We start from the raw sequence: 14,195 nt of genomic DNA, 5'->3' as shown, positions 1-14,195 counted from the left end.
GATTTTTATAAGCTTCTATAAGGTCACCCCTCAGCCTCCGATGCTCCAGGGAAAACAGCCCCAGCCTATTCAACCTTTCCCTATAGCTCAAATCTTCCAACCCTGGCAACATTATCGTAAATTTTTTGTGAACCCTTTCAAGTTTCACAACATCCTTCTGATAGGAAGGAGGCCAGAATCGCACGCAGTATTCCAACAGTGGCCTAACCAATATCCTGGACAGCCACAACATGACCTCCCGAGTCCCAATACACTGACCAATAAAGGAAAGCATACCAAACACCGTCTTCACTATCCTATCTACCTGTGACCCTCTTTGTTCAGCCAGACTCCCCAGGATCTTACCATTAAAGTGCATAAGTCCTGCTACGATTTGCTTTCACAAAATACAGCATCTTGCTTTTATCTAAATTAAAGTCCATCTGCCACTCCTCAGCCCATTCGCTCACCTGATCAAGGTCCTGTTGCACTCTGAGGTAACCTTTTCCACGATCCACTGCACCTCTAATTTTGGTGTCATCTGCAAGCCTACTAACTATACCTCTTATGCTCACATCCAAATCATTTAAATAAATGACAAAAAGTCGTGGACCCAGCAACAAACATGAAGCAACCTGCGGAAACTTACACAGGAAACAATATTGCAGTAGGTTTTCACTGAGCAACAGGGACAAATGGAACTGGAGCAGTCCGCCATAGAAGCTCTTGCGTAGTTTGAAACTGTAGTGGGCGCTGAGAACATGATAAAGCCATTCAAGACCACGTACTCTACAAATATGCCCATCATCAACACACAATAAACAACAGAAGACCCTTAAAAGAGTTTGCTAAACGGCAGAGTGGAACATCAGCCTAGAAAGGATCAGCTTTAATAACAACTGAATGTCACTTACTTCTTACCACACCATAGGGCTATTCTCTCATTAGAGGGAGATGACTAGTGTTGGGGTAACCGCAGGGTCACCACACCTCAGGAGAGGGGAATGGTTGAGATGGAGAATCCTTCAGTAGAACCCTTGGGAACTGAAGTCACACTGTTGGTAGCAGCGTGCATCACAAAGCTGCCAACTGAGCTTTGGCCAGGAGTGCCTCAGCTCAGTGGTCAAAACAGGAAAACAGTTACAAGAGGACAGGCTCCTTCGAAGGTTCAGGCAGCCAGACCTGCATCCAGACGTGTTGGAATGGGGATAGCAGGGACAGCATGGGAAGGAGGGAACACGGGGTGGGGCTTTAACAATGTACTATTGCTATAAAAAGGGATTAATTTTGACAGTGTTTTGCGTTCAATACTTGAGTATCAAGCTTCTGCAAAAGTACTTTCCTTTAAATTAGAGGACCTAAAATTAACACACTTGTGAAAGATGCTTACAATTTTTACCTGTCCTTAGGCTCCACTTTTATAGCAACTTTAGCCCTGCGTTGCTTCAGCCAGTAATGGGGTGGCTCAGTGGTTAGCACTGCTGCCTCACAGCACCAGGGACCTATGTTCAAATCCACCCTCGGGCAACTTTCTGTGTGGAGTTTGCACATTCTTCCCGTGTCTGCGAGGGTTTACTCACACAGTCCAAAAACGTGTAGATCCGGTGGATTGACTGTGCTAAACTGCCCATCATGTCCAGGGATTAGCCATGGGGATACATGGTTGCGGGGAGGGGGGCATCTGGGTCAGTGTGGACTCGATGGGCTGAATGGCCTGCTTCCACACCATAGGGATTCTATGAAAGGTATGTCTGGGAAGGCAGTTAAAGATTAATCTTGGCGGTTTTAAAATCTATTCTACAGGTTCAGCTGACTCAAGGTAAACGGCTGCGATATCACCAGGGTTGGGATGTCAGAGGTCAGAGCTCAGAGTGAACGTGATGGTCCAGACATTAACAAGCACAGCCATAGTTGGAGATGTTACTTGTGTCCCACAGGGGCAGCAAGGAGCCCTACCTAACCCAGGACATCCTCACATGGTCATGTGCTGGCCAAATTTTCCAGGCAAAGTTGAAACCTGGGACTTGGCCACTTGGGTAGTGGGAGCAGGCCAATCAAGATTAGGCTGGGCGTTCAAGGGGAGCAGTTACATACAGCAGTGCATGATCTGACAAATTGCACAACTGCGGCCTACCCAGGCAGGCTCTGCATTGCGACATTTTGCCTTTAACATACAGTTCACAGCGTTTTCATTTTACCAGCATTTCACAACTGCTTTTTTTTCCTAATCATATCTAATCAGACAAAACTCAAGTATGGGTAGAGCACTCAGCCACCCGAACCTATCTTACTATTAAAGCAAATCATGGATTGGGGCTTTAACTCCGCCTTCTTGTTTGCTACTGTTCCCTCCCCACCCAATAACCCTGAATTCCTTCGATCAATAATCTGTGAGAAATTTTCAATCAGCCAGTCTCCACTGCTCGACAGGCATTTTGGACCAGGCCAGATCCCCTCAAAACATTAAGAAAGTAGCCAAGACCCTAACTTATTTTTCTTAAAAAGGCAGACATAGAATGGATACTCCAGAAGTGATGCAGCTGGTCAAACCACTCAACTTCAAAGAAAACAGAATTTATTTACACACAACGGTTGTTGAAACAAAAAAAAAGAAAAACAGAATTTAGAACAACTTACTTCATAACCCATCTGACTCTACTGCAACATCCCATAAACACAGCATTGTTCAAAGTAATCAGCACCAGACAAATCGACATCTCTGCCTTTACAACCCTTCTTGAAGAAAACCAAAAGGACAACATAACCTTGTTAAAGGGGCAGCATCATCACAATGAGGAAGATAATTCCACATGCTAACAAGGCTCAGAAGCAATTCTTCCTCATCTTCATTTAAATGGAAACTCTCATTTCGAGATTGTGCTTCCCAGTCCTAGACTTCTCCAATTGAAGGTGGGGGAGGGGTGGGGGGGGTGGAAATCATCCTCTGTGTCCACCCATCCTTCTCAATGCCGTATACTCCAACATGATCGCCTCTCGTTCTTCTGAGCTCTAGACAGTAAAGGCCCAACTTGTGTAAGCTTCCTCCATAATGCAACCTTTCAGGGCAGGAAGCAGTGAAGAGAACTTTCACAAAGCTACATCCAATGTAATTCTAACTTAGCGTAAAACTGTCTACTGTATTCCAAGTGCAGTCTCAGTAAAGCCTTGCAGTACAATTCCCACATGTGTATATACTCCGTGCAATGAACACCAACAATCCATCTTCTTTACTTCCTGCTGTATCTGTACGGTAACTACTAGTTTTTAATATATAAAGACACCAATCTGTACATTCCTCTCTGGTAACATTTCATGCTCTCTCCGTTTGAATAACATTTTGTTTTTCTATGCGTTCTGCAAATAAGTTTACATTTTTCAACATACTCCATCTGTCAGATCTGTGCTTACTCATGTACTCGACTGAAATCCCTTTGCGGCTTGATTCCTTACCGATCTTCGCATTGTCAAAGGATTTGGCTGCAAAGCAACCAGTCCCTGCAAGTGATTACTAATGATCTTCATCAGTCGAGACCAAGGTATTGGTTTTGTTTTTATTCTGGCACAGAATGTAGACATTGGTGCAAGGCCAGTATGTGCCTGCACCCCCCCCCCCACCTAATTGGCCTCGAACTGGGTAACCTACACGGCTGTTTCAAAGGGCAGCTAAGATTCAGTGACACTGATGTGGTTTGAAGTCATGGGGAGGCCAGCCTACACAAGGCTAGCAGATCTTCTTCTCTTAAAGGCACTAGTGGCCCTGTTGTGCATTTAACAATCACAATTCTGCTGAATTTGAAAGGGCACAGAAAAGATTTACAAGGATGTTGCCAGGGTCAGTGGGTCTGATCACGAGGGAGTGGCTGAATAGACAGGGACTATTTCCCCTGGAGCATCAAGATGCTGAAGGGTGACCTTGTACAGATTTACAAAATCATGAGAGGCATGGATAGGGTGAGTAGCCAAGGGCTTTTCTCCTCTCCTTCCTCCTCCCTCCTCCCTCCCCCCCTCCCCCCTCCCCAGGGGTAAGGAGTCCAGAACTAGAGAGCATAGGGTTAAGGTGAGAGGGGAGAGAGTTAAAAAGGGGACTAAGGCAACTTGTTCAGACAGAGGGCAGTACGTGTATGGAATGAGCTGCCAGAGGAAGTGGTGGAGGCTGGTACAATTACAACATTTAAAAGGCATCTGGATGGGCACATGAATAGGAAGGGCTTAGGATATGGGCCAAATGCTGGCATGTGGGACTAGATTAATTTAGGATATCTGGTCCACATGGATGAGTTGGACTGAAGGGTCTGTTTCCATGCTGTATGACTGTATGATTCGCGGTCACTGTTACTGACAGGTAGCTTTCAATTCCAGATTTATCGTTTAAATCCAAATTTCTTCCAGCATTAGCAGAGACATTTCAACTCATTTCCCCAGACCGGTTATGGATGACCAGTCCAGTGACATGACCACTATATCAAAGATCACTATAGCGCTCCACTAAATCTAGATAGTTAACTCTGTCATTTTTCAGGTGAACAATTTCCTGTGAATCAGCCAATCCTCTATCCTTGCTTATCACATCACTTCCCATTACGCCACGATATCATGAGATCTTGTGGAATAATATTTTATGTATCAGCCCATCAAATCGCCGTTGGAAATCCAAATACAGTACGGATCCTGTTTTCCATGAACCATCTGAGTTGCTATGTTCTCAAACAACTCTAATAAATTCACCAAGAAAGATTTTCCCTGTCAAGAAACTATGTTGACTCTGCCTGATTACGGTATGGTTTGTTCTTATCACCTTAAAAATTAGATTCCTGTACCTTCCCAATTACAGTTGATTTATTAATGTGACGTGTACCTAGGTACAGCAAAAGGTTGTGTTTTGCATGCAACATAGGCAGATCGTAGCATGCAAAGTGTATCAGGTAACAGAACACAGCGAGGAATACAACATTATAGCTGCAGAAAACATATACAAAGAGCAAGATAAACATTAAATTTAAAATTTGAGAGGTCGTTCAGAAGTCTAATAGCAGCGAGGAAAAAGCTGTTCTTGAATCTGTTGGTACGTGAATTTGCTGTCCAATGGAAGAGGTTGGAACCAGGGTGGGAGGGGTCTTTGATGATGTTGGCTGCCCTCCTGAAACAGCGAGAAGTGTAGATGGAGTCAATAGATGGAAGGTTGGCTTGTGAGATGGACTGAGCTGTGTTCATAACTCTCTGTAGTTTCTTATGGTCCTGGGCAGAGCAGTTGCCATACCAAGCCATCATGCAACTGGATAGGATGCTTTCTATAATGCACCTATAAAAACCGGCAAATGCCTTCACGGGCATGCTGCATTTCCTAGCCTCCTGAGGAAGTGTAGGCAATGTTCAGCTCTGTGGCTGCATTGCACTGCCATCTCCTTTCTAGAATAAGATTTTCAGTTCTCTAATCCACCGGGACGGTTTCAGAATCAAGGAAATTTTGGAACATTACAATACATCTATCATTACTGCAGTCACTTCCTTTAAGTCCCCAGGACAGTAATTATGATTGTTACATGATCCTGCCTCCCAACAGCCAGGCTCTTGAAGTGCTTTGGGACACTTTCCTGTGTAACAGGCACTGAGCAAATGCAGAGTGCTGTTGTACGTTCCCTCTTGCACTCACGTCACAATCCCACGAACCTGTAACACCAGTGATCAAGCTGCCTCCTGTCACATTGACACCATTTCTCCAGCAACAGGAAATAAAAACGTCAAAGGCAAAAATCTAACAGAAAGGTTAGAAATCATTGGCAAAGGTTAGGAAGCATCAGCAAAGCTCCTCCCACCAGCACTGTTCTCAAGAACAGGAAGAGTCCATTTAGCCTCTAAATGGTGGAACAACACGCAGAGATCTAATACATGTTTACACACCCAGCTGTGGCCTGTATCTCCCGATATCTGATTAAAAGAAATTTCTCAACCACAGAATAAAAATCAACTCACCTTGCAACAAATGCCGTTGGCCAAAGAGAGTTTTACCCCTTGTGCAAAGTCATTGTTTTCCAATATCAATCCAGAAGGCTCTGGCTTTCACGTCAAGGTCGATGTGAACTGGTCTCAGGCTCCCACCTAGGGAGGTGTCCACACAACAATCCATCTCTCTGGCCTGGCAATCCAGAACTCCAGGCTGACGTTCCGTGGTTTGGGCCCAAATCCCAATGTCGCTGGTCACATTCAATAAAATTCTAGAATAACAGGCTAACCTCATGGTGTTCATGTGACCTTTGTTGTCAGAAAGTTGAACAAATTTTTTTAAAAAGCAACGAATGACAAATAAAATTAGAGGGAAAGATTTATTCAAGAGAAAGCAAGCTAGAAATATTTGAACAGATTCTATGATTTTCTATAAATATTTAAAGCTGAAAAAAGGCATTAACAAAGTGTGCATCAGTCCCATAGAAAGAGAGACCAGGCATTAATAACCGAAAATAAGGAATGGCAGATGAGTTGAACAGCTATTTACCCAAGTCTTCACAATACTGTAGACAATAAAGATCCCAGACATGGCTATAAATCAGGATATAAAAAGGTGAAAGGAACTCAGGAAAATCACAATCATGAGAGAAGTGGTGCTGTGTAAACTGTTGGAGCTGCAGATTGGTAAGTGTTTGGGTCCCTTTTTATTCATGGGATGTGCCTGGTATTTATTGCCCATCGCTAGTTACCCTCGAGAAGGCGCTGGTGAGCTGTCTCCTTGAACCACTGCAGTAGGTTGACCCACAATGCTGTTAGGGAGAGAATTCCAGGATTTTGACCAGCGACAGTGAAGGAACAGTGATATATTTCCAAGTCAGAATTGGGAGAAACTTGGAGGGGAACTTGCAGGTGGTAGTGTTCCCATGTACCGGTTGCCCCGTCCTAAATGATAACGATCATAGGATTTGGAGGGTGCTGTCTGAGGAGCCTTGAAGAATTTCTCCAAAGCGTCTTGTAGATGGTACACACTGATGATATCGAGCATCAGTGGAGGAGGGAGTGGATGCTTGTGGGCGTGATGCCCCACTATGCAGGCTGCTTTGTCCTGGATGGTGTCAAGCTTCCTGAATGTTGCTAGAGGTGCACCTATCCAGGTTACTGGGGAGTATTCCATCACACTCCTGACGTGTGCTCTGGAGTTGGCAGACAGGTTTTGAGGAGGCAGGAAGTGAGTTACTTGCTGCAGGATTCCAAGTCTGACCTGCTCTTGTAGCCAGTGCGTTCACCTGACAAACCCATTTGAGTTTCTAGTCAATAGCATCCCCCAACGTTGCTGCTTGTGGGGAATTCAATGATGGAAATGCCACTGAATGTGAAGGGGCATTGGGTAGATTCTATCTTGTTGGAGATAGTTATTGACTGGCATTTGTGTAGCACAACTTTTCCTTGCCACCTTTCAAGCCAAACCTGGCTACGTTTGGACATGGACTGCTTCAGTACCTTAGGATTTACAAATGGAGCTGAACATTATTCACCAACAGCAGCACATCTCCGTTCCTAACCTGATGAAGATGAAGCAGCTGATGCCAGTTGAGCGTGGGACAATGCCCTGAGGAACTCCGACAGAGGTACCCTGGAGCTGAAATGAGATGACTCAGGAAGGATGGTTCTTCTGGCCGAGGGGTAGAGGTGGGAGATGGAGGAAGAGGCAGGCCATTTAGGACTGAGGAGGAGGAATTTCTTCACTCCCCCAGAGGACGGTGAATCATTGGGATTCTCCATCCCGACGGGCTGTGGAGGCTCAGTCAATGAGTACATTTAAAACAGAGAGCAATAGATTTCCGCACACTAAAAACATGACTGAATACAGTGATAAGACCACTCAGCCCAACTGGGTCTGCTTTTCGAGATAATGGTTGATCTGATTATCCTCAACTCCATTGTCAGGTCTTTTCACCATAAGCTTCAATTCACGCATTGACTAAAAATCTGGGGTCTTAAATATTCTTAACAACTAAGCTTTGACAGCCTTCTGCAGCAAAGAATTTCACAGATTCGCTACCTGCAGAGAAGTAATTTCTTCTCATGACTATCGTATGAACCTTTATTTTGAGATTAGGCCCTTGGTCCCAGACCCTCCCACAAAAGGGAAACAAATTTGCAGCACCTAGCCCATCAGGCAAATCCTAAAGATCCTTCTCTTCGACAGGTCACCTACCATTCTCTGCTATTCCAATGAGTAGGTCCCAATCTACTCAACCTCTCCTTCAAACTTGATAGCAACCAAGTGAACCTCTTCTGGACTGCCCCCGATGCCAGTGTATCTTCCCTCAGATAAGGAATCCAAAATCTGTGTTCCGACTAGTGTCTTGTACAGTTTTTAGTAACAATCTCCCGGATTTTTATGCGCCATACCCTTTGAAACAAAGATCAACATTCCATTTGCCTTCCCTACCACCCATTGAACTCAGATGCTAGCTTTTTGAAGTTCATACAAAAGGATCACCAAAAGTCTCTATTTTGTAGCTTTCCACAGTGCTTCACCATTTAAATAACAATCAGTTCCTCTAGTCTTCCTCAAAGATTATGGTGCTGGAAAAGCACAGCCAATCAAGCAGCAGAAGAATTAATGTTTCCGACATAAGCCCTTCATCAGGAATGTTCCCGGGGTTATGCCTGAAACGTCGATTCTACTGCTCCTCAGATGCTGCCTGACCTGCTGCGCTTTTCCAGCACCACACTCTTTGACTCTGATCTACAACACCTGCAGTCCTCACCTTCTCTCTTCTTCCTGTCAGAGTACAGACTTTACATCTTCTTATATTATATTGCACACTCACTCAACAAGTCTATATCCCTCTATTTTGTTAGTATCACCCTCACTACTTGCATTCCCAACTATTTTTGTCTCATCCACAAACTGGGTGATAGTACATTCACATCTGTCATTAACATATTACAAGTAATTGTGGCCCCAGCACTGACATCACAAGAAAATGATGTTGAAGTCAAAGATCAGCCATGACCTCATGTGAATGGGTGTGTGTTCTTAACAGGTGAATGGCAGACTCCTGCTCTTCATTCTTACGCTCTCTGCTAAGGCTAATATCATCCATCTCTAGTCCTTGTCCAACCCAAATGGGCAACATGGTGGCTCAGTGGTTAGCACTGCTGCTTCACAATGCCAGGGACCTGGGTTCAATTCCACTCTCAGGTGACTGTGTGGAGTTTGCACATTCTCCCTCTGTCTGTGTGGGGTTGCTCTGGTTTACTCCCACAGTCCAAAGATGTGCAGATTAGGTGGATTGGCCACGGGAAATGCACGAATAGGGTGGGCTGCTCACCGTAGGTTCTTATGGACTTCATGGGCTGAATGGCCTGCTTCCATACTGTCAGGATTCTGTAATTCAAAGCCATCTGCAGGTACTGCCGGGAACTGGGTTATTAAATCCCTGTTTACCAGGCTCCATATTAACTGCCACCAGGTTATAGTCCACCGGGCGGCACGGTGGCACAGTGGTTAGCACTGCTGTCTCACAGCGCCTGAGACCCGGGTTCAATTCCCGCCTCAGGCGACCGACTGTGTGGAGTTTGCACGTTCTCCCCGTGTCTGCGTGGGTTTCCTCCGGGTGCTCCGGTTTCCTCCCACAGTCCAAAGATGTGCAGGTCAGGTGAATTGGCCATGCTAAATTGCCCGTAGTGTTAGGTAAGGGGTAGATGTAGATGTAGGGGTAGGGGTATGGGTGGGTTACGCTTCGGCGGGGCGGTGTGGACTTGTTGGGCCGAAGGGCCTGTTTCCACACTGTAAGTAATCTAAGTAATCTAATCTAAGTAATCTAAGTAATCTAAGGTTTATTTGGAAGCACTAGCTTTCGGAGCACTGCTCCTTCATGAAGTGATTGTGGAGAATAAGAATGTATCACAAAAGTTTACAGCGTGATGTAACTGAAATTATATATTGAAATATTTAAATATATTGAAATATATAATCACCACAACCACCTGATGAAGGAGCAGCATGTTGAAAGCTAGTGCTTCCAAATAAACCTGTTGGACCATAAGCTGGTGTTGTGCGATTTTTAAACTTTGTACACCCCAGTCCAACACGGCATCTCCAAATCATCCTATAAGAGCAGTTTATAAATCTGACCAGACTCCTTTCAAAAAAAAAAGGATTGGAAATGAAATACAACAAAAACAGTGACAAACGTACTTTGCCCATTTACAATCAAGAGTGTGCAAGTACACATGTGAAATTCATGTTTAATCACATCACTTAGAGCAACTTAACAGTGAGTTGTCAAAACTGCAAAGGTAGGACTCTGAGCTAACTGAATTCTTCATGCTCCTAAAGGGCCAAACTACTACCAGGTTATGTGCAACAGACATGGGGGTTTTATTGTAGTCAAATACCTTGACTTACCACAGGTTAAATATTAACCAATTCAAATCAGAATGGTAGTAAATTTGGAGCAGGTTTACAGCACCTGGGTGGCAGAGTTTATGTGAAAATTCTTTGTAAGATTGTGAGAAACTAGGTCCAACTCATTGATAGTAAACATCGTTTCAGAAGAAAATTAAGAGATGGGTGGCAGTTGGGAGAGGAGGAAGAAGAAAGGAGTTTAAACACTCACCGCCAAGTGAAAATCTGGCAAAGTATCTGGTGGGAAAAAGTGAGGGTCGTCCACTTTGGCAAAAATAGCAGAGCAGAGCTTTACTGTACTGTGATGGAACAACTTCTACTGCAGGGGAAACAGAACATCAAAGTTGGAAGGTATTGCTCCCACTCCAAGGACACTGGTGAGACTGCACTTGGAGTACTGCATACAATTGTGATCTTACTTCAGGAAGGATAGCCTACTGTTGGAAACACCTCAGGAAAGACTTAATCGAGTGATTTCAGGAACAAAGAGAGTATCTTATGAGGAAAGGTTCAGTAGGCCAGGCATACACGTTGGAGCCTCAGTGATGTCATCTTACTGAAACCTTGGCTAAGTGACTGATCTGCGATTGTTTCCTATTGGAAGGGAGGCTAGAATGGGGGCACTGTTTCAAAACAGAGGTCTCCCATTTAAGATGGGGACAAGGAATTGTCTCAGAGATGTCACGGTGCAGTGGAGACCAGAACAAAGACTGGGTTAGACCGATTTTTGATCAATAAGGGAGATGAGGTTCATGTAGAACAAGCAGAAGGTGGAGTTTAAGCCACAGTCAGCACCATCATTATGGAAAACAGACTTAATGGGCTGAACAGGCTATTCTTGTTTCTTCTGACCTTCTTCAGAATGTATTTAGCAGGAAAGCACATCATCAGGAATAATGCTGACTCTCACAAGGAATGCTTTCAATGTCATGCCTTCCCATAAATCCCCAGGAATTGCTGTAATTTATTACCGTACACTGATAGTACTTTGGTAAGGGAAAAGTTTCGTCAAACCCCTTTGCTACAGAAAGGCTGGACAGTCACTAAAAACAAAAGACTGAGATGACAAAGACAGGGAGGCACAAGGCCATGGAGATTCCATAGGTGATGACTGAGGCGTTTTCTGGAATACTGTGTAGAGCTCAGGTCACCCAGCTGAAGGAAGGACATTATTAAATTGGAGAGGGTGCAGAGAAGATTTACCAGGATGTTGCCAGGAACGAAGGGTTTGAGTTATAAGGAGAGGCTAGAACTTTTTCACTGGAATGTAGGAGGTTGAAGGGTGACCTTATAGACATTTATAAAATCATGAGGGGCATAGATAAGGTGAATAGCAAGAGTCTTTTCCCTAGGGGGAGGGAGTTCAAAACTAGGGGGCAAAGTTTTAAAGGTGAGAGAACAAAGATTTAAAAAGAACACAAGGGACTTTTTCTTTACAGAGTGCTTTGTGCGTGGAATGAACTGCCAGAGGAAGTCGAGGGTGCAGGTACAGTTGCAACAATTAAAACATATTTGGACAGGTACATGAATAGGAAAGGTTTGGAGGGACATGCGCAAAACACAGACAGGTGGGACTAGTTTAGCTTGGGCACACGGTCAGCGTGGACTAGTTAGACCGAAGGGTCTAGGGCTGAGCACTGTGCTGAGGGTCCATTATTGTTGTGGTTCTGTTTGCCGAGCTGGGAATTTGTGTTGCAGACGTTTCGTCCCCTGTCTGGGTGACAGCCTCAGTGCTTGGGAGCCTCCTGTGAAGCGCTTCGCAGGAGGCTCCCAAGCACTGAGGATGTCACCTAGACAGGGGACGAAATGTCTGCAACACAAATTCCCAGCTCGGCGAACAGAACCACAACAACGAGCACCCGAGCTACAAATCTTCTCACAAACTTTGGGTCCATTATTCTAAAGTTGGTTAATAACTCAGCAGGTGTATTTGCTTTGCTAAAAGCAATTTTGTGTGGTCAAACACATAGCAAGTTGATCACAGAAACGCAGGGTCTGGGTTGCTGTGTACAGAGGGCAATACCAAACACAATGAATATTAGTGAGTTTTGATAAGATTTGTAGCTTCAAGTTGAGGTTCTGGATGTACATTCGCTCACTGAGCTGGAAGGTTCATTTTCAGGAACCTTCCAGCTCAACGAGCAAACCTAATCCACGTGATAAAAATAAACAAAGACTTCACCAATATTTAATATGGGAGATGGATACAAAGGCACTCATTAATGCCAGCAAAATAGGTCGTTACAAATTAAAAACAACCTCCCAATTCAATGTTTACACAGATTCACTGGCTAGACATCTAATCGCAATGACAGATTATTTCTCAGTCTCTGAAAGCAGCTTAATACTTCTACCTTTTCATGTAATCTGGGTATAAACTCATCAATTGGCAGACAAACACATCATAATAACTTTACACATGTATTTCGCAACTGAAGAGTCAAATGCAAATAACAACATTCAAAAACCTTGTTCCAAGTAATTTTCCCATCCATTTGAGACAAAAGGAAGGAGAATTCACTTGAAAAGAAAAATTCTACATTCCACAGTGCTTAAAAAACAAACAAACAATCATTCTTTCATAAGTAACAGTATTGATTTGAGGTACCCTAGCTCTCCAGACTGAGCTGTGTTAGCCTTGTCCTTACATACACAACAGGGGGTGATCCCTCAGGCAGGGATTACAAGGCTGGGCCTACTATACAACACGAAGTGCAAACCCAGGCAATCGTCCACACAAACACATTCCCACAGGCAGCTCACTCCAGAGCACAAGCGAGAAAAATAAAAACAATCACACAAAACACAGAGGTTCAAAGACAACATTGTAAAGGAGCTGATTAGAAAAAAAACAAGAATGATCTACTTCCAGGTCATATCCTGAAAAGTTGCAGAAGGCCATGAGTAGCTGCAGCAGCTTGCAGGCCCAGGCTGCTGGCACCAAGTGTCAGTCCCCCTCCTGTGGAAGATGGAGCAGAGACCCTCCAGACCCAGGGCCATCCCTCGCCTCAACCCCCTCAGCCCAGTCCTCACACCCTTGCTCCCATCAACCCCTCACCTTGTACTCTCAAACCCTCACCCCAGCTCTCTAACCTTCAACCCCTCACCCCCAACCTCCTTTCCAATCCTCCACTCCTCCTCCCCTCAGCTTGGAACCTTCAACACCTCACCCCCTCCCTCCCACCCTCAGCTCCCTCCACTCTCAGCTCCCCCGCCTCCCAACCTTCACGCCACCAACCCCCCCACCCCAACCTTCAACCCATCAACTCTAGTCCCTTACCCCTTCTCTCCAGTCCTCAAACACCCCTCTCCCCCTCCAATCCTCAATCCCCCTCCAGCCCAGGCCTTCCCCTTCCCCTTCCCCTCCTCCTCACCTGCTGATCGATATCTCCCACCGCGAAGAACTTGATCTCCTTAAACAGGTCCGGAGCGACTGCCGGCTCCTCACTGCGAGGCGTCTCCGACATGTCGGGGAGTGAGCCGGGGTGGCTGCTGCTGCTGCCTGGGTAAGATCTGCTTCCCTTTCCCTGTTTCCGGAGCTCCCCCCTCGATACATTCAGCAGCCCGCGCCTGCGCACCTCCCTCCCCCTTCTTCCTGGGGATCCCCCAGCCATCTGAGCAGAACAATCCTGAGAGAGCCGGGGGGGAGGGGATTACCTAACCTTATTAAAATCACCCCCACGCTCCCGACTCCACCCCCCTCACATACATACACGCACATGATATTGAGGATATTACTGATATGAATATCCACGGAGCTGTTTTATTCTTTGTTTCCGAGAACTTCAGTCTCTCCACTTTCTGAACACCCCTCTCCGAAGCCATGGTCGGGTCCGCGTTCCAATGGGCG

General features: G+C 45.2%; 1 protein-coding gene and 1 long non-coding RNA gene across 2 annotated transcripts in view; one reads left to right on the top strand and one right to left on the bottom strand.

Moving 5' to 3' along the window:
* Window positions 1-13,867, bottom strand: part of paxip1 (PAX interacting (with transcription-activation domain) protein 1) — a 119,094-nt gene extending 105,227 nt beyond the window's left edge. The window contains exon 1 of the mRNA XM_072576229.1: window positions 13,720-13,867. Coding sequence (XP_072432330.1) covers window positions 13,720-13,812 — 93 coding nt within the window. The 5' untranslated portion in view covers window positions 13,813-13,867. The remainder of the gene's footprint in view (window positions 1-13,719) is intronic.
* Window positions 13,724-14,195, top strand: part of LOC140480813 (uncharacterized) — a 38,954-nt gene continuing 38,482 nt past the window's right edge. Inside the window, exon 1 of the long non-coding RNA XR_011961407.1 lies at window positions 13,724-13,851. This is a non-coding gene — a long non-coding RNA (uncharacterized lncRNA). The remainder of the gene's footprint in view (window positions 13,852-14,195) is intronic.

This window comes from Chiloscyllium punctatum, chromosome 8 (genome assembly GCF_047496795.1).
Source record: "Chiloscyllium punctatum isolate Juve2018m chromosome 8, sChiPun1.3, whole genome shotgun sequence".
Lineage (NCBI taxonomy): Eukaryota > Metazoa > Chordata > Chondrichthyes > Orectolobiformes > Hemiscylliidae > Chiloscyllium > Chiloscyllium punctatum.
This window is presented reverse-complemented; position numbering and strand designations above follow the sequence as displayed.